This window comes from Ambystoma mexicanum, chromosome 3p (assembly GCF_040938575.1).
Source record: "Ambystoma mexicanum isolate Mex_15411 chromosome 3p, UKY_AmexF1_1, whole genome shotgun sequence".
Classification (NCBI taxonomy): Eukaryota; Metazoa; Chordata; class Amphibia; order Caudata; family Ambystomatidae; genus Ambystoma; species Ambystoma mexicanum.
This window is the reverse complement of record NC_090925.1, coordinates 1,210,254,615-1,210,277,020: the sequence shown is the minus strand read 5'-3', so window position 1 is coordinate 1,210,277,020 and position 22,406 is coordinate 1,210,254,615. Positions and strand designations below refer to the sequence as shown.

The 22,406-nt window shown below is 49.2% G+C and overlaps 1 protein-coding gene across 1 annotated transcript in view; it reads right to left on the bottom strand.

Annotated features, from left to right (window-relative positions):
• Positions 1-21,866, bottom strand: part of GFPT2 (glutamine-fructose-6-phosphate transaminase 2) — a 131,042-nt gene extending 109,176 nt beyond the window's left edge. The window contains exon 1 of the mRNA XM_069652649.1: positions 21,701-21,866. Coding sequence (XP_069508750.1) covers positions 21,701-21,707 — 7 coding nt within the window. The 5' untranslated portion in view covers positions 21,708-21,866. The remainder of the gene's footprint in view (positions 1-21,700) is intronic.
• Between the last annotated feature and the right edge of the window lie 540 nt (positions 21,867-22,406).

The following is a 22,406-nucleotide window of genomic DNA, read 5'->3' as shown; positions in this document are numbered from 1 at the left end:
TGAAGCTCAGGAGTGTACGCCTTCACACATGGCGCTCCGTCACACCTGCACCGATGAAGCTCAGGAATGTACGCCTTCACAGATGGCGCGCTGTCACACCTGCACCGATGAAGCTCAGGAGTGTACGCCTTCACACATGGCGCTCTGTCACACCTGCACCGATGAAGCTCAGGAGTGTACGCCTTCACACATGGCGCTCTGTCACACCTGCACCGATGAAGCTCAGGAGTGTACGCCTTCACACATGGCGCTCTGTCACACCTGCACCGATGAAGCTCAGGAGTGTACGCCTTCACACATGGCGCTCTGTCACACCTGCACCGATGAAGCTCAGGAGTGTACGCCTTCACACATGGCGCTCTGTCACACCTGCACCGATGAAGCTCAGGAGTGTACGCCTTCACACATGGCGCTCTGTCACACCTGCACCGATGAAGCTCAGGAGTGTACGCCTTCACACATGGCGCTCTGTCACACCTGCACCGATGAAGCTCAGGAGTGTACGCCTTCACACATGGCGCTCTGTCACACCTGCACCGATGAAGCTCAGGAGTGTACGCCTTCACACATGGCGCTCTGTCACACCTGCACTGATGAAACTCAGGAGTGTACGCCTTCACACATGGTGCTCTATCACAGCTGCACCGATGAAGCTCAGGAGAGTACGCCTTCACACATGGCGCTCCGTCACAGCTGCACCGATGAAGCTCATGAGTGTACGCCTTCACACATGGCGCTCCGTCACAGCTGCACCGATGAAGCTCATGAGTGTACGCCTTCACACATGGCGCTCCGTCACAGCTGCACCGATGAAGCTCAGGAGTGTACGCCTTCACACATGGCGCTCCGTCACACCTGCACCGATGAAGCTCAGGAATGTACGCCTTCACAGATGGCGCGCTGTCACACCTGCACCGATGAAGCTCAGGAGTGTACGCCTTCACACATGGCGCTCTGTCACACCTGCACCGATGAAGCTCAGGAGTGTACGCCTTCACACATGGCGCTCTGTCACACCTGCACCGATGAAGCTCAGGAGTGTACGCCTTCACACATGGCGCTCTGTCACACCTGCACCGATGAAGCTCAGGAGTGTACGCCTTCACACATGGCGCTCTGTCACACCTGCACCGATGAAGCTCAGGAGTGTACGCCTTCACACCGATGAAGCTCAGGAGTGTACGCCTTCACACATGGCGCTTTGTCACACCTGCACTGATGTGAGAATGTTCAACTTTCTTGTATGGGCTGTTTACAGTGCAACACGGACATGAAATAAAATGCATGCCACGCACTAGTGTCAAAAGCAAATGTTTTATGTGTGTAAACACACACACACGACAGTAATTATATGATCTATCTCTAATTGGTTGATAATGGGCACGTGGGTGGGCTGCCTCGCTGTCCCAGCTGGTGTTTTCTCATTAGGGCCTGGGAATTGAGATCTGTTTTTGCTAAACAGGTTAAAACGTGGATCGCAAACCTATTAACCAAGAACAAAAATAACTGCCAATTAAGCTGCTTCCTCTAAAAAAAGAAAGGGAGGTCTAGAAAGAGTCCCCTTTCTATGTCTATGTCAGCTTTGGCGTGGTGCGCTGAAGCAGAATGGCAAAGAGGACCAGGGAGGCTGCCTTATCATCCAGGTCTACAGTCAGAGGTCTCAGTGGGACTTTGAGGGTTTCTGAGAGTGACGCGGCTTCCAGGTCCTCCACTACTGCAGCACTGACCCCTGAGGTGACATTTCAGTGACTATTCTACCTAGCGGACTACAATGCTTTCCATGAATGGACAAACTTTTGAGTCATTACCTCCCAGGCTCCCATTCCAGAGGTTGACGTCACGGACGCACATCCGTTTAGTGGAGGACCTCTTTACAACCAAATGTGGGCATGTGTGAAGAACTTTGATTGCCACATGGCTTGCCCAGCCTCCCCTAACGGGCACCCCTATCCGCTTTACTGTGAGACTTTACACATTTCATTGTGACCCCACCTGCCCGTTTACGTTATTTTGGGCCAACGAGCAATGAGAGCAAAGCCTAACTCTGAATTGGGCGTCGTGTATTCTAATGGCCTTTCCATAGCCCATGATCACAATACGGCCGCCATTTCTGAGTGGAACAAAGTTCTGAAGTAAGTGGATAAGGAGCAATGGTGGCCTGCCCTGTTCCCCGTCGGCCTGCCGCTATCTCACTATGGAAAGAGCAGGATGCAGGCCTCGCTCTGCGCGTGAGGTGACAGGGATGCTGGCAGGGGGATTTCCTCTCTAGACATACAGACTCTTTGCTATAAACGGCTCTGGAAATGAACACTTTCATTACTATTGTGCCGCTGACTTGGGGGCCAGCGAAGGTCCTGTGTTACAAGAAGCAGATGTGCAGAAGATGGCCTCCCGTTGCACAGATAGGCAGCCATTTTTCATCCTGGAAGCCCTCCTTCCCTACGGCTTCTGCCAATATATCGGCCAAAGCGAGCTTTCTTTCCTTCTATAATGCAGCGCCCAACATCAGGCAATACAGTAGACATGCTACCAGACCAGCATTAGGATAACAATCACACATGTAGAGGATGGAGCGCCGGGATACAGGAAAAGTGGCAGCCTCCATCTCGAATAGGCGAATGTTATGCACACTGGGGCTTGGCAGCCACAGAATTAACATTCCGGAGTTTTCCCTGGCGTACAAAGTATAGCGATGCCTAGACGAATAAGCCACCAAACTTCCAGGGTTGCCCGAGAAGACTCGAGCCCCTCATGCACCCAACATTGTGTGCTAAGTTACAATTCTCCAAATCTGCCTTGTAAACGCAACCCAATTATCCCAACACTATTACGCAACACGTATCTGCCTCCCCCCTTTTGCAGAAACATGGTCCCCCAGCTGGCACACACCCATGCCAACACAAAACATTCCCCCCTGATGTATCCCTCCCCCCCTCCCTCCCTCCCTCCCTGTGGTTATAGCATCTCTTTCCCATGTTCCTATCATATTATCTTCCGCTTGCTCCTTTTCTTTCTTCCAGCAGACTAAGGTCTGGATACCGCAGGCGCGGGCTCAGCGTTCCACCCCCGGACAAGCTTAGGTGCTCGGATGCTACTATGGTGCTGATTTGGGGGCAGTGTCGAAGCAGATTAGCATTGCACTCCCGCTTATGTACTTTCTACAGCTGGATTCATACAGACAAGAGAAACAGCACATAGCACACAGCTTTAAAAAGGAATCAGTAAGTAAATGAATGGGGAATAAGACATGTATCAGTCATCAGTGGAAACCGGGCAGCACACCTGAAAGCTTCTACGCGGTTTCATCAGTGGAATCCAAATCCATCAAATTAGGTGGTTTCTTTAAGCCATTTTGCTGCAAATATATGTGAGGGGGGACCCCCCCCTTTACCCACTAACCACCTTAATTATTACCCTTACGCACCCCTCACATATTTTTGCGGACAAATTCGGTAGAAAAAGTCAGTGGATTTGGCTTGGACCAAATCTGCAGCGATGAAAGCTCCCTCTCCCCCCTTGAAATAGTAGCCCTGTGCTGGCGCACGCTCCGGCCAGCGGCGGCCGGGAATTATAGTCCAGCGCAGCAGGCCTGACAACTGGGTTGCCGAACAGATGAACCAGAGAGCAAATGCAACTAAGGTCAGGCCTCTTGGGTTACGCAGACGAGACTCGTATCGAGGAATGGAGCACGTCTGCTATTGGACGCAATTCTTAGTGGAGAAGGCAAATCACGGGGCTCTGTCTGTGTGAGACCCAGAACAAAAAGGCTGGCGAAAGCGTTCGGAACCACGTGTGTGGTACTTCATTGCTCTGATTGGCGGCAGTGCAAACATCTTGTTTTATTAAAGTCAAGTTTTAGATTCATCCGAACCAAAGATGAAGTCCTCTCACTCCGACATATATGAGCCAATCCTGTGTTAGTTGCAATATCAACCAAGGGCATTGCGGGCTTTATTCTGCGCAGGCGGTGCTGTTCCGGGTGGCAGGACGCCAATAAAAGCATCCTTTGTCAGCAATGCAGATTCATGGACAAGTATCAGTATGGGCAGCGGTGGCACTACTTCAAAGTGGTCCCAGTTTATCTGAAACTTTGAATACATGATGGCATGATAACTCCTTGGCAGGCTGGGGATGGTAACCCACTCCTGCTAGAGGAACACACACTGTCGGGAGGTCATATGAGTTCCTATACTTGCACCTGTGGTTATCCTCAGCTGCCCATCAGCCATTATCTTGTCAGAGAGGGAGTTCAATCTTCACCACAGCATGGTTCATCACCGGCCTGGAGAAGAAAAGATAGCCATCTGGGCAACACGTTCACCTATAAAAACACTATCATCGCTTTACTGATGGTGTTGGTGTGACAAATCAACTTCCGGGGCACCGGTGGTCCAGGGATGAATATCGGTTTCTAAACCATCAATCAGCCCCACATCTTTAGTAAGCCAGAAGGGATCTGAACAGATTGGAAACACAAGCAAATTATAAACCTCCCTGTCCAATTTGGTAACGTGGATGGTACGGCAGGCTTATCTCCGCATGGTCGTGGATCGTTGGTTAGTTGCAACACAGCAAAAAGGCAATTATTACCCAATGATAAAAGGGACCGTCCAGTCAATGTTGTATTCAAATATCTACTTTATTATTATCACAACAGATAGTCCTAGCACACTACAAAATACAACCCACCCTGTCTAGGCATGCAGAGGACAGTTTTCTAGAAGGAAAAGGGATGCACTCTGGATGCTGACAGGCAGGTAGTCGTTAAAGTAATTAATTGCAATAGATCAAGAAAACTTGGTTTCAGCACAAAGGGAGCAATGGGTCATGAAACATCACTAGGGGCCTTCGAAGAAGGACCAGTGGACAGAACCACAATGTACCTTGTGCTCGTAGAAGTTCATGGTGCTCGACAGGGTCGAGTCAGTTTTAGGGCACTTTGCAGCTCCAGGGACAGAGTTCAAGATGGGATACAGCTGTGGGTATAAGGCGGAAGGCAGTTTGGCGAGCAAGGCTGGATGGATGGCTGCAGGCTGGCCTACACGGGAGCTCAGGGTTAGGAATCATTGTCTCAGTGCTGGTTGGTGTGTCTGAAGCACTGGTGGAGGCATCTCTGTCGCAGTGAGCGACTGCGGCGTAACAACAAACAGCGGTACAGTCGGTTGCAGCTCGAGGGCCGCGACTGGCTTGAAAATGTCCTTTAAGACAGAAGCTGGTTGATGCTTGTCGATGCACTCCTCCCAGCTTCTTCACTGGGCATGTGTCGTCCTTTAAGGCAGACGGCCCAAAGCTGAGGAGTGTATTGCAGGCAACGGCCTTGTCCTTGGTTTGGTTAAGAGACTTTCTGGCAATTCCCACCTAGGAAGCTTGCTTGCAGAGCCTAGTGGGGCATGCTGTGTGCTGCCTGGGTACCGGTTCTGGAGCGGCTGGAGGGTCCTCTGGATTCAGTATTTCCCTGTGTTCACTGGGAGAAGTTCAGGGGATGGATCTTGCTTCCCTCTTGGAAATCCTGGCCTTCCTTCAATGGCTTTAAGCTGTAAGGCAGACTGTACCTTCAGCCAAGGTTCGAATGAGTGATTCTTGTTACTCCATGCGAAGTGTTCAGATGATCTGCTGAAAAGAGAGGCTCAACCCTCTTTTAAAGCCAAATGGGCCCCAGTGATTGGTGTAGGCTAACCAATCCTGGGTACCCAACAACAATCTCCTGTATACATACGGTCATAACCAGAGTGCTATGCAACAGAAAAGGTAAAGAGTGGAAACATGTATTACTAAGTGCCACACATCTTCCTGTCTGTTGTGGATCAAAGGGTCTCTCTAGTTAATTGAGCTCTCTGTGGTTCCTGAATAAAGTGACAGGTCTACCTTGAAGCTGTGGTGAGACCAGACTTTGTCTTCATCAATCCACACACTTGTGCCTTCTGAATGGGGTCGCTCTGCGGAGGCTGCCTACTGTAAACACATAGTCCCAGACATGACAGATAACTGCCCTTGATACTGAGAGGCGAGAGCTGGCTTCAGGTTGACACAGTCCATGTCAAAGGTTGTTGGGGTTTCCTGTCTCTTTTGTTTTAGCCTCTGCAGCCAGGCCCCATGTGGGCCTGTTTGAAGTTTACTCTATTAGTATGTTAATTATGCTAATTGCTGCCACCATCTGCAGAGGGAAAAGAAACTGACATGGCGGATCCATGAAGCCTTTGATAGTTAATTAGGCTGGCCATGGCAGGACGAAGGTTTTGGCCCTTCTCCTTCTGAGATGCATCGTGTACTCCACCTGTCAGATCCCAAATAAAAATGACAGGGAGGACTGTGCCTGTAGCCTGTGTCCATCCAGAGTACACAGATATATGTGTATGTCGTGAGGTGAGCATAGGAAAATTGGTACGTATTAGCCACACACATTTTCCCGAGGTTGATTTACCATCATTCAATTTCATATAAAATTTCAAAAAAGCCCTGATGAGCGCACACCCACAGTACAGAGGGTCGAATTCTGCACAGTTGGTAGTGCCCGTGCTGTTGCCTGACAAACTTTGCAGATCTTGCCAATAAGACCATATTCTCCTTTACAGTGTGGTTTTTGGGTAAAGGGGTGTGCAGTTTGATTAGTTGACTTGATTTTGGAATTGGAGATGTGAGTGTTTTTCTTAAACTTAATGGCTGAACTGAAGAGATGTAAAACACAAGAGGTGATGGCTGAAAGGTTTAGAATCAATCTTAACCACTGGCATTGCTCTGGGCAACCCTCCAGACCACCGTTCTTCCCCGGCCAAACCTTTACAGAAGGGGAAAGACCATATGCAAATCAGGCTTGGTTCCACCCCAAAAGGGGAAGTCCAGCCCGAATTGCTAAGTCACATCCCTTCTGCACAAGCCCACAAGCATCCCCAAATATGTTTAAGCCTCATTGATCCTCATCAGTGAGGAGTAGCTTGGCTCTCTAGGCCCAGTTGGAACGGGACCCACATCACAGGTTAAGATTAATTCTAAACCTTCCAGCCATCACGTCTTTGTTTTTGCTTTGTCACCCCGGTTGGGACGGGTATTGCCAGACGTGGATCCATGCCTGCTGGGCCTAGAGAGCCAAGCTACTCCTCACTGATGAGGCCCAATGAGGCTGAAACATGTTTGGGGATGCTTGTGGTCTCGTGCAGAAGGGATATGACCTCGCAGTTCGGGCTGGACTGATTCTTTTCGGGTGGGACCAAGCATGATTTGCATATGGTCTTTCTGCTTCTGCAATGGCTTGGCAGGTGAAGAACGATGGTCTGGAGGGTTGCCCAGAGCAATGCCAGAGGTTAAGATTAATTCTAAACCTTCCAGCCATCACCTCGTTGTTTTTGCTTTGAACTGAAGAGATGGACATGGTCACCTTAATCAATTCTTTTAAGAACACATTTGAAAGGTTCACCTAAGAAGTACATGAGGCAGAAGTGGAATTTCAATTCATCTAAATGGATGGACTTACAAACAGGACATTCTCATAGTTATAATGTTTTTATATCGAAAAACAACAGTCTATTAACATATAATGATACATATCCCTGCCCCATTATGTCATTGGCACCCAAGTCATGGAACCAGCGAAGCAGTGTAGTCAGAACACAGACTTCATTAGCTGGTATAAGCACGCATGCCAAGCTGCCTGACTACCACCCGTTTGCTGCCACCACTAACCTCTCCCCCCTTTAAATAAAACGTAAACGAGAACTTACCTACCATCTTGCTATGTCTGCCTCTCACTCCTGGCCGCACCACCACAATTTGTTTCATGGCCTCTATGACAATAAAAAAGCAGCAATACTGTTGTTCTTTTCATGGAGGCCCTCTTTGTAGGTTTTTTTGGTAATCATGTTTGAACTGCACACACAAACTTGTTTACCCAAAATAAACAACCATAGCCGTGGTCCGACGCCAATAAAGAGCTGAGATGCGGGCCATGTTGGCTGGTAATGGCTCGATTGGCCTAAACCTTTCTTGTTACCTAGTTAAGGCGCACCATTAATAGCCGGTACATCCCGTTGTGAGGTCGCAAAGTTTGAAATTGAGGGGAGCTGGGAGCTATTGAGCTCCTGCTTCTAGATTAGAAGAGCCTGGTTAGCTTGATAGCAACAGCTACCAGGAGCTAGTTTTGGCTCCCCAGGCCAAACAATGCCCAACAAACACAGCCAACATTGAACCTCCCAAACCCAATAAGAATACAATAGCACCCCCCATGCCAACAAGAAGTAAAAAAGAAATCACAGCCGAAAAACTACTCCCACTCCTCCTACCAACTCTCATAGCTAGCCCTAATGATTCCAACCCCAGTGAATTAGTCGAATCATTTAACAACGCCATGACCAAAGCGCTAGACTTGATTGCCCCCACCAAACTCCACAAAAGTAAACGGGAATCTCACCTCAACTCTTGGTTTACCCCCCATCTCAAAGAAATGCGTATCCAAAAACGCAAACTCCAAGCTATCTGGAGGCATACCCCCTCTGCCGACAATAGAACCACACTTGCTAACTTTGCCAAAAAATACAAAAAGGAAATCATTCAAACGAAAAAAGACTCATTCAATCATAGAATCAGTAAAGCCAACTCTAACTCCAAAGAACTCTTCACTATTCTTCGTGAATTAGAAAACCCTATTGCCCCCATAGACAATATCCCCAAGGACAAATCCTGGTGCACCAGCATCCAAAATGCCCTTGCAAATAAAATCATAACCCTTCAATCTAAAATTGCTGAGAAAAAAGCCTCCTTGCACCCGCACGGTACCCACACTACCCCATTGAAGGAGTTACCTAGCACACCCCCCCAAAACAATGTTAAACCCTTCAGGTTCACCAACATCTCTATACTGGAAACGGAAAAGGTCATTCTGTCCCTTAAACCGTCAAATTGCCAAGGCGACAATTGCCCTGCGCAAATCATTAAGGATGCAGCCAGAGATCTAGCACCCTTCATCTCGAAACTTATCAATGCCTCCTTTAACACGAGCACTGTACCTACCAACCTTAAAGGATCCTGGGTTCTCCCCTTCCTCAAAAAACAGACACTTGACCCAGCTATCCCCACTAACTATAGGCCTATTACTACGGTCCCATTCCTCCTTAAAATTATTGATAGAGTAGCCTACCTCCAAATCCAAAACCACTTGGAGACGCACCAACTGTTAGGTACACGGCAATCCGGCTTCAGACCACTGCACGGTACTGAAACAGCCCTCATTGACCTTAAGACACAAATTGACGAGTTGAAGGACAAAGGTAACATAGCTATGCTCCTCCTCCTTGACCTGTCAGCGGCCTTCGACCTGGTGGATCACGCAGTATTATGCAACCATCTAGCGTCTGCCGCTCACTTCTCAAGTGAAGCTATAGCATGGGTACAATCCTTCCTAGCTAACCGTTCAATGAGAGTGTTCTCCCCTGTAGCAGCAGCGGACCCAATCCAGATCACTTGTGGTGTCCCACAAGGCTCCTGTGTCTCCCCGACTATGTATAATATCTTTACTAAGCCTCTCTTCGACAAACTTGACAAACTAGGGGTAACCTACACGAATTATGCAGACGATACGCAGATTCTCATACCTCTATCAGGCAACTTTGTCGAAGATACAGCTCTAGTAAACAAAATCTACCTCCTCATTCAGGCATGGATGGCCTCCCACGGCCTCTGCCTAAATGACGACAAAACTGAGATACTAATACTGGGTTCCGACTCCAACCTAATAAAACTGAGCCCCAACTATCGTAACTTTAACATAGATGGCAATACAATTAAGGTGGCTACCGAGGTAAAAACCTTGGGCTTCTACCTCGACTCCACTCTATCCCTCAAAAAACAAGTCAACTCCCTGGCATCCTCTACAGCGTACACCTGCAAACTAATCAGGACCTGCAGACCTTACCTCTCTAAAACTAACTGCATCATGCTTGCCAATGCGTTAGTCATGTCCAAACTAGACTACTGCAATGCCCTCTATGCAGGGGCCAACAAGTCCATCATAAATAAAATGCAAATCCTTCAAAACAATGCTCTTAGAGCTGCCCTTGACATACCCCGCAAAGCACATATCTCAAACGTTAGGAAAGACCACCACTGGCTCAAAATCAGCGACAGAGTCCTGCTCAAGACACTATCACTTACCCATAAAGGGCTCAACAACACTGCTCCCCCCTACATCTCAGCCAGACTAACGAGAAAATCATCTAGGCACCATACCAGGGCTACTAACCACTACCTACTCGAAACCCCTAGATTCAGACGCTCCAAAGCAGGCGGAGTAAGCTTCCCTGTCAAAGCTGCCCAGGCCTGGAACGCATTACCCACTGCACTAAGAGCCAACTTACCCTACTCCAATTTTAGACGCAAGGTAAAAAATTGGCTCTGGACAAACGACAACTAACTCCTGAGACACCCAATGTCCATAACACTGTTGTCCAAAATGACGTCTGTTCTCAGACCTGCACACTCTTTCAAAACTACAATATGCTAATTTTTCTTTTTCTTCTGCCACACGGCAAGTATTGATATGTCTTACTGTACTGTTATGTTGTTTCTCGCCTATACTCTGTATGTAACCCAAGCTTAAGTAACCTTGTACCTGCTGCGCCCGGCTACCCCTGGGTTTTGTGCGCATTATCAAATAAACAATACAATACAATACAATACAATACAATACACACCTATGTGAATTTAACACTGTTTGAGACAACCTATAAACAAACATTGGGACACATCTATATGACATTTAAAGTATAAGGGGTCAGGGTCATAAATAGTGGGCAACAGTCTATGTTTCCATCGTATGTGGAAGTTAGATTTGTGGAACTCTATTTGTACTAGTTTCCTCGTTCCTCCGTGGTAGCTCCTGGTAACTGGTTAATGCTGGATACCCAGGAGCAGTCTTTCGCTCCTGCTTATAGAATCTTTATTTCAAACCCTAGACCGTCATCACAATACATTTAGGCTAGAAGCATTGACCCGAGGTCAGTACTTTGAGGCCACGGAGACATCTGAATTGGTAAGATTCAAGCACAACAGTATCTCTGGATCATATATTATTGCTAACATGTTCCAGTCTTACTAACGGCCTGGAGTCCATGATCGCCTCCATCTTGTCCAGGGTAACCTAAGGTAATCCCTCCCCATCCAACTGCCAACTCAGTCGGGCATTCAGCGAGGGTCTTGTGCGCCGTATAGGCCAGGGCTCCAGCATATAAAATAAAAAATACAATACGATCCACTAAAAAGCCAATAATCAGAAACATGACATTTTGAAATCCCAGAGTCGCAGCTATGCATCCCTGCCACGCAAACAACCATTTGCCACAGAACGTGTTGATTACAGCAAATGTCACACGGTTCCAGTGCCGGATTAAACCCTATGGAGGCCCCGAGGCAGCCGAAATGTCATCCCCCCTCGCAAATGATCTTCTAATATGTTTTTAATGTTCTGCACCGCTTTATCTGGATCCGTTTGTTGTCGCGGGGCCCCTAAAAGGAGTGGGGCCCCTAGGCCGGTGCCTAATGGATAATCTGGCACTGCACGGTTCAAAAGTTACACAACCTACCGGATCTTGCAATACTACTGGACGGAAAGAGATACAAATGACAGACAATCCAACCTCCTGTGGGTAAGGCCTGAAGGGGGCGGAAGACACAAAAACGAGCAACACTCAGAGCAAGGAAGGGAGAGAAACTTAAGGAAAATTCTCTTTCCTATGCTGGATTGCCCATTGGGCCAGCAGGACGACGCAGAAGACGTGTGCCCGTGTCAGGGCACCGAATGTGGCAGGGCTTGTTCTCGTAGGTGCGAGCAGTGTGGCAAACTCACCAAGTCTGAATGCAGGTTCTGTTCACACACACACACACACAACTAAGGGCTGGGAGACTGTGGGGACTTGCTCTGGGTAGCATAAAGGAGCCCCTGTGCCTTGCTTTTATATACAAAATAAAATGCTGTCAATTTCTGGGAAATAAAGTTCCTTCAATGTGTCCTGTGTTTGCAGGATCGGTTCTCGCTCTGGTCTGTATGCATCGCCTTTTATTTTCATGAAATTGGCATAATCAGGACAGCCTTATTTCCAATCAAAGGCACCGGTGATTTTGCATGGGAAATGGCCCTGCCCCCACTGACAATCAGCAAGTTAATTATGCAAGCACTGCAGCATAACGGATGATAAGTATGCTGAGAGAGGTGGGGAAGGGATCCTGGTTCTATTTGCGGTCGCCATTTAGTCACTTCTCGTTCAACATCTCACTCCAGGCGACTGCCACGCGGTCGCTCATTTTCCGGTGATGGCCCTGGTGACATGGGGCAGATCGCCATAAAATCCATCTCCTCTTTGCTTGACCCTGGGCACCAGTGCTACACCTCCTAGTGGATTCTGCCCCTCCAGTGCCCTTCTCCTTCCCTCGATAAGCCTGTACTACTGTCTTTTTCCGCTGCCCGCTCTCTAGCATGGCTCTTATTCCCTTTCTCTGCCCCAATCTACATCCTTCCCATTCTACAAAGGGACTTCAATTCAACACAATGCCTGGGGCAGCGGAAGTAATATTACACGCCTGGTGACGTCAGAGGAAGTGACACCAAATGGCCAACCGTGCTGATGTCACCGGAAATGGTGTCACATGATTTACAACTTGATAACATAACTCGAATTGACATGTGGATGTAACGAAAAAAAAAATGATACTACTAAACCATACTAAAATCTACTTTAATTACCAACCATATTTCATTGATATGCCATTGTTGAGTCCTAACTAGTGGGTAGCGCCCAAAAAATATAGGCCACGGGCATTACTTCCATATGAAAGTACAGCTGCAAATGGGCAGACAGCGGCGCCTGCTGATCGTTCCAGCTGCGCAGGCCAGGCATAGTCACATTCCCACATGTCTGGGTTCTGTCATAATAGGGCAAGTGTGGGCTTCTATGTGCAGGTATAGTCATGACATTTAAGGGGGAATCATGCATACCCTGGTTCCACCATCCAATCCACACGCAAGCTCAAATGCTCATCTGCTACTTCCATGTGAATGGCTCAGAAAGGTCCATGTCCTTTTTTTCCATTCCCTGAAACCCTTCTCTTCTCGGCCTCTGCCTGTCTCACAGCTGCCCCGCACTGGATGCATTCCTACTTTCTCCACCTAAATCCCTCTAAGACTCCGGTCCTCTTTCTTTCCCTGCCTCTTCTACTCCGCCCACCTTGTTTCCTCCTGGTCTAGTCTTTCCTCCTGCATTCCCCCCTTCGCCCCCCCTGTTGGCTCGCCATCCAGTGTGCATTTTTGACGCTTCCCTCTTTTTCCGCCCACATTTTCAACACTACTGAAATGTGTCATTGTCATCGTTATAACTTCTTCCATACTCGAGATGTCCTTTGTTTTAATGCTGCCAAACTTCTAATTACTTCTATGGTCGTTTCTCACCTTCACTGCTGCTCTGCCCTCTTGGTTGGTGCCCCTGATTCCCACCTTGCCCCTCTTCGGTCTTTAACTCAGCTGTTCCTCGTATGGTCTATTACTCTTTCTCTCGCCTCTCGCCTTCTTTTCCATTTTATGTTTGGTGTCTATAAATGTATTTGTGGCCTTGCTCTATCCCATCTCCCTTCCCTCCTTTCCTTATAGTCTTCTTCTTGTCTTATTGGCTCTCAACCTGTTCATCTCGCATCAGTTCCTAAACCTCCCCGTGCCTCGTTTCCTTTACGCTCATTTTCTCAACTGGCTCCCAAACTTTGGAATTCTCTCCCGCCACCTGTGCGCTCTCCCACTTCTCTACACATCTTTCCTGCATGCTAGAAACACCACGTACTCTCTGCTCTGTCTAAGAATCTAGTCTAAAAGTTCTTCCATTTTGTGTTCAGCACTTTGGAGAAACTGCCGCAAGCATTTCAATAAATACAAATAGACGACCCTTCCAGAAGCTTCCTTCACTGAGCCTCAGTGGTGGGCATTCATCTTCCCTTGGCCACCGTCTAGGGTTCCCGGCTCAGATCAGGGAGGTTCCAGACCTTGCCCCTCCTCTACACTCCCAGCGGAAATTACAAGGCTGCTGGGACCCAAGAGGAGTCACGGGCAGGGCGTGATACTAACACTGGCCCCACCGTGCTGCATCACTGGCCACCTACTTGCTTTTGGGATGGGCGGGTGGTATAAGGAGAAGGATCGACGGAAAGTAAAGAGGCTCTTGAAGAACAAAGTTTCCTTTCTATACTGAGCCTTGCCTCTGCACCAGGGGCCATGGGGGCAGATCCAGGGGTATGCGGGGGTCCGAGCTTGCCCCCTTTGCTGACCCCTAAATGATATCTGCCTTCCCAACCTATGCACCTTCTCCGTGGCCTCCAGTGCCTGCTCTGTGTCACAAGCCATTGCCTTAAGGCTGCAATGGACATTAAACATGGATTCCGCCGACAACATCTGGCGGGCAGGAAAGAAAATGCAGCAAAGCAGGTCTACGCAGCAGTAGGGAGACGGAGCGGGAAAGAAAGTCTCAGTGCCATGGCCGGGATAGGTATGGAGGGCATGGGCAGAGAAGAGAGGAACTGCTGAGTGAGGTTTGCAAAACGTTTTACAGAATGGGCTTCCTTCGTTCTTTGCTGTTCGTTTCTGGCATTGCCTGTGTTATATGTATCTTGGGCAAACACGTATAAAACAAATGAGCAGACGTTTTATTGCGCAAACCTCATCTTAAAAGCTATAATGTGATCATCATACAGAGTTTAGAGCGTGAGTTTCCATTGCCCATCAAGGGATCTTCATACAGAGTCTAGAGCTTGAGTTTCCATTGCCCATCATGGGATCCTCATACAGAGTCTAGAGCTTGAGTTTCCATTGCCCATCAAGGGATCTTCATACAGAGTCTAGAGCTTGAGTTTCCATTGCCCATCATGCGATCCTCATACAAAGTATAGAGCTTGAGTTTCTATTGCCCGTCAAGGAATCTTCATACAGAGTCTAGAGCTTGAGTTGCCATTGCCCATCATGGGATCCTTATACAGAGTCTAGAGTTTGAGTTTCCATTGCCCATCATGGGATCTTCATACAGAGTCTAGATCTCGGTGTTCCATTGCCCATCATGGGATCCTTATACAGCGTCTAGAGCTTGAATGTCCATTGCCCATCATGGGATCTTCATACAGAGTCTAGAGCTTGAGTTTCCATTGCCCATCATGGGATCTTAATACAGAGTCAAGAGCTTGAATTCCCATTGGCCATCATGGAATCTTCATGAATATTCATGAACATTCAATAGCTCCACCCACGGGGAGACTCTTCAACATTTTAATTTAAAATCCAAAATCAATTTTAAAAGTATCTGTGGGATTTCTTTTAGCAGTTTTTTAATTAATTATTGTTCCAGAAAAGCAAACTGTTGCTGCTTTTATGCAGAAGTGCAGCTGTCGGTGGCCATAGAAAAAGCAAGGAGCATATTGGCAACTACAGAGAAAAAGGAAAAAATAGGGCATGTCCCTTTAAGGCAGCCAGGATGCACCAGTATCCCATCATGCAGTGCAGTGATGGCTGAGCCTCAGTTCATGCTTCCATTCCATGGAGTAAGGGTCTCAGCACTGAGAGCAAAATGACACTGTTACCTAACGTCTCCTACGTGGTACTACCCAGAGAGACCCTTTTGTGTGGAGATAATGGATTCCCCCACTCTAGTTTTCAGATTTTCACACCAAAGTGAAGTGCCCAGTATGCCTGACAATCCCTCATGAGTTCCATGTGTTAGAATGGTGGCAAAATGGCTGCTTACACAAGAAATCACGGCAAGAAGGCTGTGGTTTTGCCAGCGCAATCCATGTAATGGAGGCTGGGGACAACCCTGCAACCCATTATACCATTTAAGGGGAGCAGGGGACACCCCTGCAACCCCGACTCCCCTTAAATGGTATAATATGTACACCTTTAGCGGGTCAAATGATTTTTTTCACAGACCACTTTTTAGCAGCAATTTCATTACTGCACACCCCCTCATGGGCATTTTATGGGCATCAAGGGAATCTGAATGAGAACCAAACAGGGAGCCTCGTTGGAGCGCTCGTGCTTCCACGCAGACCACTCGCCTTGTGGGCCACAAACCCAAACAAAAATGGCGGAGAGAGTTTCCTCCTGAGTGGCCCCATCAGTGGCCAGTCTGACACCTGCTGCCTCAAGGCCTCCAAAACGTTCATTCAACATAAAGATCTTTGCTGTTCGATGCCATGATGGTGACATGTTTGCCATTGAGGGCCTCTTTGACAGTCCGCCCTGACACCCAAAACATTAACAGCCAGACATGGGCAACTTTGAGCGTTGGGGTTCCATGCCAGCTGCCACAGAGGCCTTGGCGAGCCTTAAATGCCTTCAGGGGCGCTCTCACACCCATCAGAGGTCACAAGAGCAGCAATTCACCAGCACCCCAAAAAGACAAATGAAGGAAGATGCACAGGGTCAGGCAGTCCAGGCCCTTCCCACATACTAGACCAAGGTGCCCTCTGGCCAGGATTCGAACAAGGCCATTTTATTCTCCAAGATAATCTCTGTTGGGCACAAATTGGGGAAATACTCTGCATCTGCCCAATTCTGTGCCTCCAAGAGCTCCCCTGTCTAACCTTTGAACTTTTCTGGATCTTTTCTGGAGAGTATCTGTAAAGTTAAAAATCACTACTTGCCCCCCTGAACTGAAAACCTCGGCCATGTTTGCTTGGTAAGGAATTGCTAGGGCCAGTGACGGGTCCGGTGTCAGACATCTTGCGATCCACCATAGAGGCTCTCCTCATGGCAGCCTTCGCAAGTCCATGCAGGCCTCCTGGCCTCCCTTCAGACTCCCAGGTCGTTCCTGCACTCCAGAAGAGACGGGCATCCTTGCCTCGATCTACCGCTTCAACAAAGGAAGGAGGAGAGGAGCCGACCTGAGACAGGGGACCGCTACCAAAGCCACCCACCCGTGGCAGGCTTCCAGTTCCTTTTGCCCTTTTGGGCCAATGCAATGGAGATCTATGGGGACCGGTCCTGTACTGCGCCACAAAGAGGAGAGGCGCGAATTCCTTAAAGTCAAAGCACTGCGTGCATGTAATGCTGTGACTTTCCTACATCACTGTGCGCCGCCTATGCTGTAGTCCTTGCATGGGATCTATGTGATTACTACGACTCCCAGAATTCTGACGGCCGAAAAGGCTGACTTACTTTATTTATTTATTTATTTATTCCAATCCCCTTTACACGACATACATATACGGGGGGAGACCCCGCAGTCCCCCATACTACTATTATATGCCATAACCCCCCAGATATATATGTGGTGTAAGCGGTGGTTGGAGAAAAACATTTTGGTGCGTTTCCCTTGCACGGGCTACCATGCCACTGTGTACAGTCCATGCACACTATCGATTGGCGCTCTCTGCGGCCCAGGCTCCAGCTGTGCGATACCACTGGGCGCCTTCCCTTCAAGCAGCCTTCGATTCCAGGCCATGTACTCCGGGCTCCTTCTCCCTCACACAGGTGCCCGCCTGCTATGCCCTAGCTCCCTCTCACCTCTGTGCGCCCTCGTGCAGCTCTCGCGGGCCCCTTCTTTATTCAGGCGCTAAAGCTGCGTGCCCACCCTGGTACAGCACTCTCGCGCCTCCGTACACGTGCTGGTCTGGAAGCACAGCTCAAAGGGTCATTGCCATATTCAAATGATGGGCGAGCGAGCGCCCAACGCAGGGAACTGCAGCGAGCGGCGCTACACGCGCTATGGGGGCACTGGCAGACTTGGCCTACGGGGCTTGCCGAGCTCAAGGGCCAGGCTGCAGCTTTTGCACAGCTACACATGTTCCAGAAACTAGCAAACAAGGGGAAACCCTCATGTTGATTGGCTACTCTCGAAAAAAACTCTGGAGCAACTTGCTTTCCCCCCAAAAAGAAAGCTCCATATGGTTTTGTAGGGAAATGCCTGCATAACAGATTTGCTAGCAAGGAATACCTATGGCTGGGGCTAGTCGCGGGTGGGCCCCGGCAGGGCTCCGGCTCGGGAACCCTTTTTTGGAGACTGCCGGGGCTCGGCCGTGGCTAGCCCCGGCCCACTAAAAGCCCTGCTTGGCATACTCTACGCGACAGAATACATTTAAATCGTTTTCCAGCACCCTTACTTTTAGTTGGGACTGGATCTTGCGGGTGCAAGCTAATCATTCTAGCAGGATGGATCTCATTAAGTGGTGGAGAGTGGGGGCGAATACCGCCAGTATTCCTTGAGAATTACTGCCGGAGGCACACTACATTACCTCCATCTGCAGAAGGGGAACACACGGCGTGTCAGCAAAATCCAGTCTGCCAGGTAACCTCCGGTGTAAAAAATGCTGCCAACGCAGAATAAAATACTGCCTGAAAACTGTGGGATTTTCCACTGTAAATAAGCTCTGATCTTTAGTTGGTCGTGAAGGAGTCCAAACAGCAACCGGTGGCTGATACCCGAGGGGTTGTCAAGGTGTGCCCAGACAACATGCAGTGCTTTAAGCGGGCTGGGGACCCCCGGGGCTGGGTCCCGGCAGTCTCCCAAAAGTGGGGTTGAGCCGGGGCCCTGCCGGGGCCGGTCCCTCCACAACATTGGTGGGATGCATTATCCCATTGCGGCTGCAATGCGTCCGCCATTAGGTTAGGCACGCTGACAGAAGTGCCAGCCACCGTGATGCTCTCTGGCTGGCCGGCACTTCTGCCAGTCACTGTAACTTCCTATGGTGACCCCTCACGTGAGGGTTCACCAGAAGAAGTTACTGTCCCTTTGTTTGCCCAGGTCGCGAGGCGTCTATAACCCTCAGCGAACCTGGGGACTCCTCCACATATGTGGAGGTATATAAAAGATGGCTTGAAAGGTGCACAATTCAAGCCATCTTTTGTAAACATAGAAATGTTTAACAAAGATGGCTTGGAAAGTACACAAACCATAAGGTATGCAAACAAATATATAAATGCTATATATTTGTGTGCGTACCTTACTATGATTTAGGTACTTTTCAAGCCATCTTGAAGTACACAAACCCTAGGCACGCAAACAACTATATCAATGTAAGCATTTATATATTTGTGTGCGTGCCTTACTATGGTTTATGTAGTATGCAAACCATGTATTATAAACATAGAAATGTGTTACATATCTCTTTCTTAATAAATGATGCCTTGCATACTACACAAACCATAGTAAGGCACGCACACAAATATATACAATGTTTGCGTACCTTACCATGGTTTGTGTACGTTTTTAAGGTCACGCCCACCCCACAGGCCACGCCCCCAAATGAGGGCCCCCCTCGATTTCTTACCCCACTTAAAGCCCTGACAACAGGTAAATGGCAGAGCGCTTTGTATTGCAAGGGTATCTACCCTGTACTGTCTGCAGTAAGTGCCACTCACCCCAGCGGGGCTGTGTTTCCCTGCGAATAGTTAACGCTGGTCCAGTGGTATTTTCCCCACCGGTTATAAGGGGTACATGCAACAGGCATGGCCTCGCAACCAGCCACCAGAGTGGGAATTTCTGAATGGAGGGGGGCGGGGGAGGGGTGCGGGGGGTGGTCCTACTGGAGAGTTTGGCAGGAGTCTGTGTGGGGGTCTGGGGCACAGGGTGGGAGGGAGGGATGCCTCGGTCTGATCTTTCACATAAAGGTAGGCTTGCTCTGGACACCACAGCCCAGCCGCAGCCGCGTGTGGAAACAATAGCTCTTTGTACAGTGACGTGCCGAGGGCCTTACGCCGATTACGTGCAGCCCGGCCAGGGCCCCAGGAGTGCCGCGTTCCTGGAGGTAGAAAGCACACCTTTCTGGCCCGGAATCGGTGCAGTGTGTCAATCATCTTCTCGCGCGAAAGGTGTGGAGCTTTAAGTCGCCACGTCTGTCCTACTGACGCGAATTCCTCCCCGCGAAGAAGCCCTCGGCGTTTCCCCCGCCTTTCTCTGATAGCAGCACTCCTATTTTCACAGAAAGGCTCCGGATAAATCACGCCTGCTTTATTTTTATCTACCCCCGCAGCCCCCACCAGAATAAACACTACTGCAAATGACATGCCACTGTTAAGCAGCAACATTCCGCAATGTGACGCTCCATGCAGAACTGGTCGGTCAGCTTTCTGGGTTCGTTCTTATGATGTGTAAATTAGGGGTAGAAGTGTACCAAAAAAGTAGTGGAACTGGAACGGTGACTCCGATGGGGGACAGAGTAGGAACGAAGAGAGCAACTTGCAACACATTTTTCAAGGGTCGCAGTCATGCTGGCTGACAGCCAATTGAGTTAAAACAGATTTCAGTTCAGCTGTAACTGATATCTGGTGGTAAAGTGGAGACGTGTGCTTCAACTCCATAAAGAACAGTTCCAGAATGATGGAAATGTTTGCAAACTGTAGTGGAGCTGTTAACAGTACAAAATAAAAGTAGTGGAACTCCGCTCCCGATCGTTCCCGCTCACTTCGACCGCTGGAAATTAATAGTAAGTGTACACTTTTTTGTTTCAGTGGGGTTCAGTCTTGCTCTCAAAGGGCAGGTCTAAGGAAAGTGAGATTGCAGTTCAATCCCTTTATCATGACCGTTCGGAGCAGTGAGGCGTGATGCCCCATCGCTTTCCCACATGCCAAGCATCCCAGCTCCTACGTCATCCAAGAGCCGCAGCGCGCCCACCCCTGGGGCCCAGTGCTGGCGGACAGGAGCGAGGCTACTGAAGGGAATGGCAGACTCTGCACTACAGCCGGGGTGCTCTATCTCGTCGATACCACTCAAGGGTTACACTTGGCATCAACGGTGGCTACTCACCCCCAAGACGCAGTCGCGCCTCAAACTCCACCATACATGTTACCGGTGGCTGCCAATTGCCTTCGATGTGCAAAAACGTGCTGAGACCAAAGACGCAGGCTCGGACTGGCCTATAGGCCAATGCCTGAACCCAAAACGCAACATGCCAGCGTGGGCCACTTTTTTGGGTCAAAGTGGGCCAGTTTGATAAGTTACTTCACTCTGCGGCTAGTAGTTTTAACCAGTGTTACTGAATAAATATTCGATAAAATACCACATTTGCATCACATTTTATCAAAAACCTCCCCCTTGGGTACAACTCAAACAGTGCCACAAACAGGCTCGGACTGGCCTATAGGACAAAAGGCCCATGGCCGAATCAAAAACACAAAATACTGGTGCGGAGCCGTTTTTGTTATCAAAGTGGGACACTTTTTGGTCATTTGGGCCAGTTTGCTGAGTTAATTCACTCTGCGGCTAGTAGTTTTGGCCAGTGTTGCTGAATAAATATTCTTTAAAATGGACAATTTGCATCAAATTTTGCCAAAAACTTCCCCTTGGGTGCTATTGAAACAGTGTCACAGAAGGGATGAATAGCAATTTGCAACTGTGGGCCACTTCTTGATTGGTGCCCGAGAGAATTGTATGCCCCAGCCCGACCCGGAGAAGAGGCCGCGTATTCTTCGTTCGACTGTAGCCCGAAATTGAAGAACTGTCACATTTAACAATCTATCATCTCCAGTTTTCAAATAATGACATGTTTCCCTTTTGAATGAATCCCCAATCCTTCTCATCTTCTTTTCCGTACCCTGGCTGCTGAGAAGGATTTCGGAAAACCCAGGTGAGGTGTGGGGGAAAAGCTGGAGTTAGTTACCAGTACCACTGACCCGGAAAGAAAGCCGCTCGCTCCTTGGGCATCTAGAGCTCGGCACACGCATCGCGTAAGATTTCTGGAAGGAGGCGCCTCTTACCACACATTCTTTCACAGGCGCAGCTCCGCGGATCAGGGAGGAAGGTTGCGCAATCCCGGTGCGTGGAGGTGTCTGCCCGCTGCACTGTTGAGCAATCCCTGTGCCGTGCGTACGTGCGTCTCTCCGCAGGGCTGCGAAATCCCGGTGCGATGCTTCAGCTTTCACTCAGCCCTCTTGAGGGACAGAGCCTTTATAGCATCTTGAGCGGCCGTCCGAGGCCGGCTCTCTTCCCATTGGCTGCCAGCCGCTGCCATGGAAACCCGCCGGCTCCGGAGGCTGGATCACTTTCAGGAAGAGGGGTTGCCAAAATCGCCAGACTTGAGTAAAACCCGTGCTTCCGAAGTGAATAAATCCCCTTCGCTTGTTTGTTTCTCTAAGTGCTGCCCTTGCTCGGAGAGAAGATAAGCGAGGATGGGGGGTCTCCATTATTGCAAAACAAGCTCCAGGCTTCTCGGCTCCAGCAGGGGCGCAACGGGCGCACGACAGCCGTTGCGCGGGGGACCACAATGTGGGGGGCGAGTTTTGACGGAGAAGGTCTGTGCCTATCAACGCGTGTTAGCTGTATCACGCCCTCCTCGCCACAGCACAGTTTGTATGGGGACGTGCGCGGGAGGAGCTGTGATTTTCTGTTACCAATACAGTAGGGGTCTCTGAAAGCAGAGGCACATCACAGGCAGACAGCTTTGCCCCCCGCCCCCATGTGCAT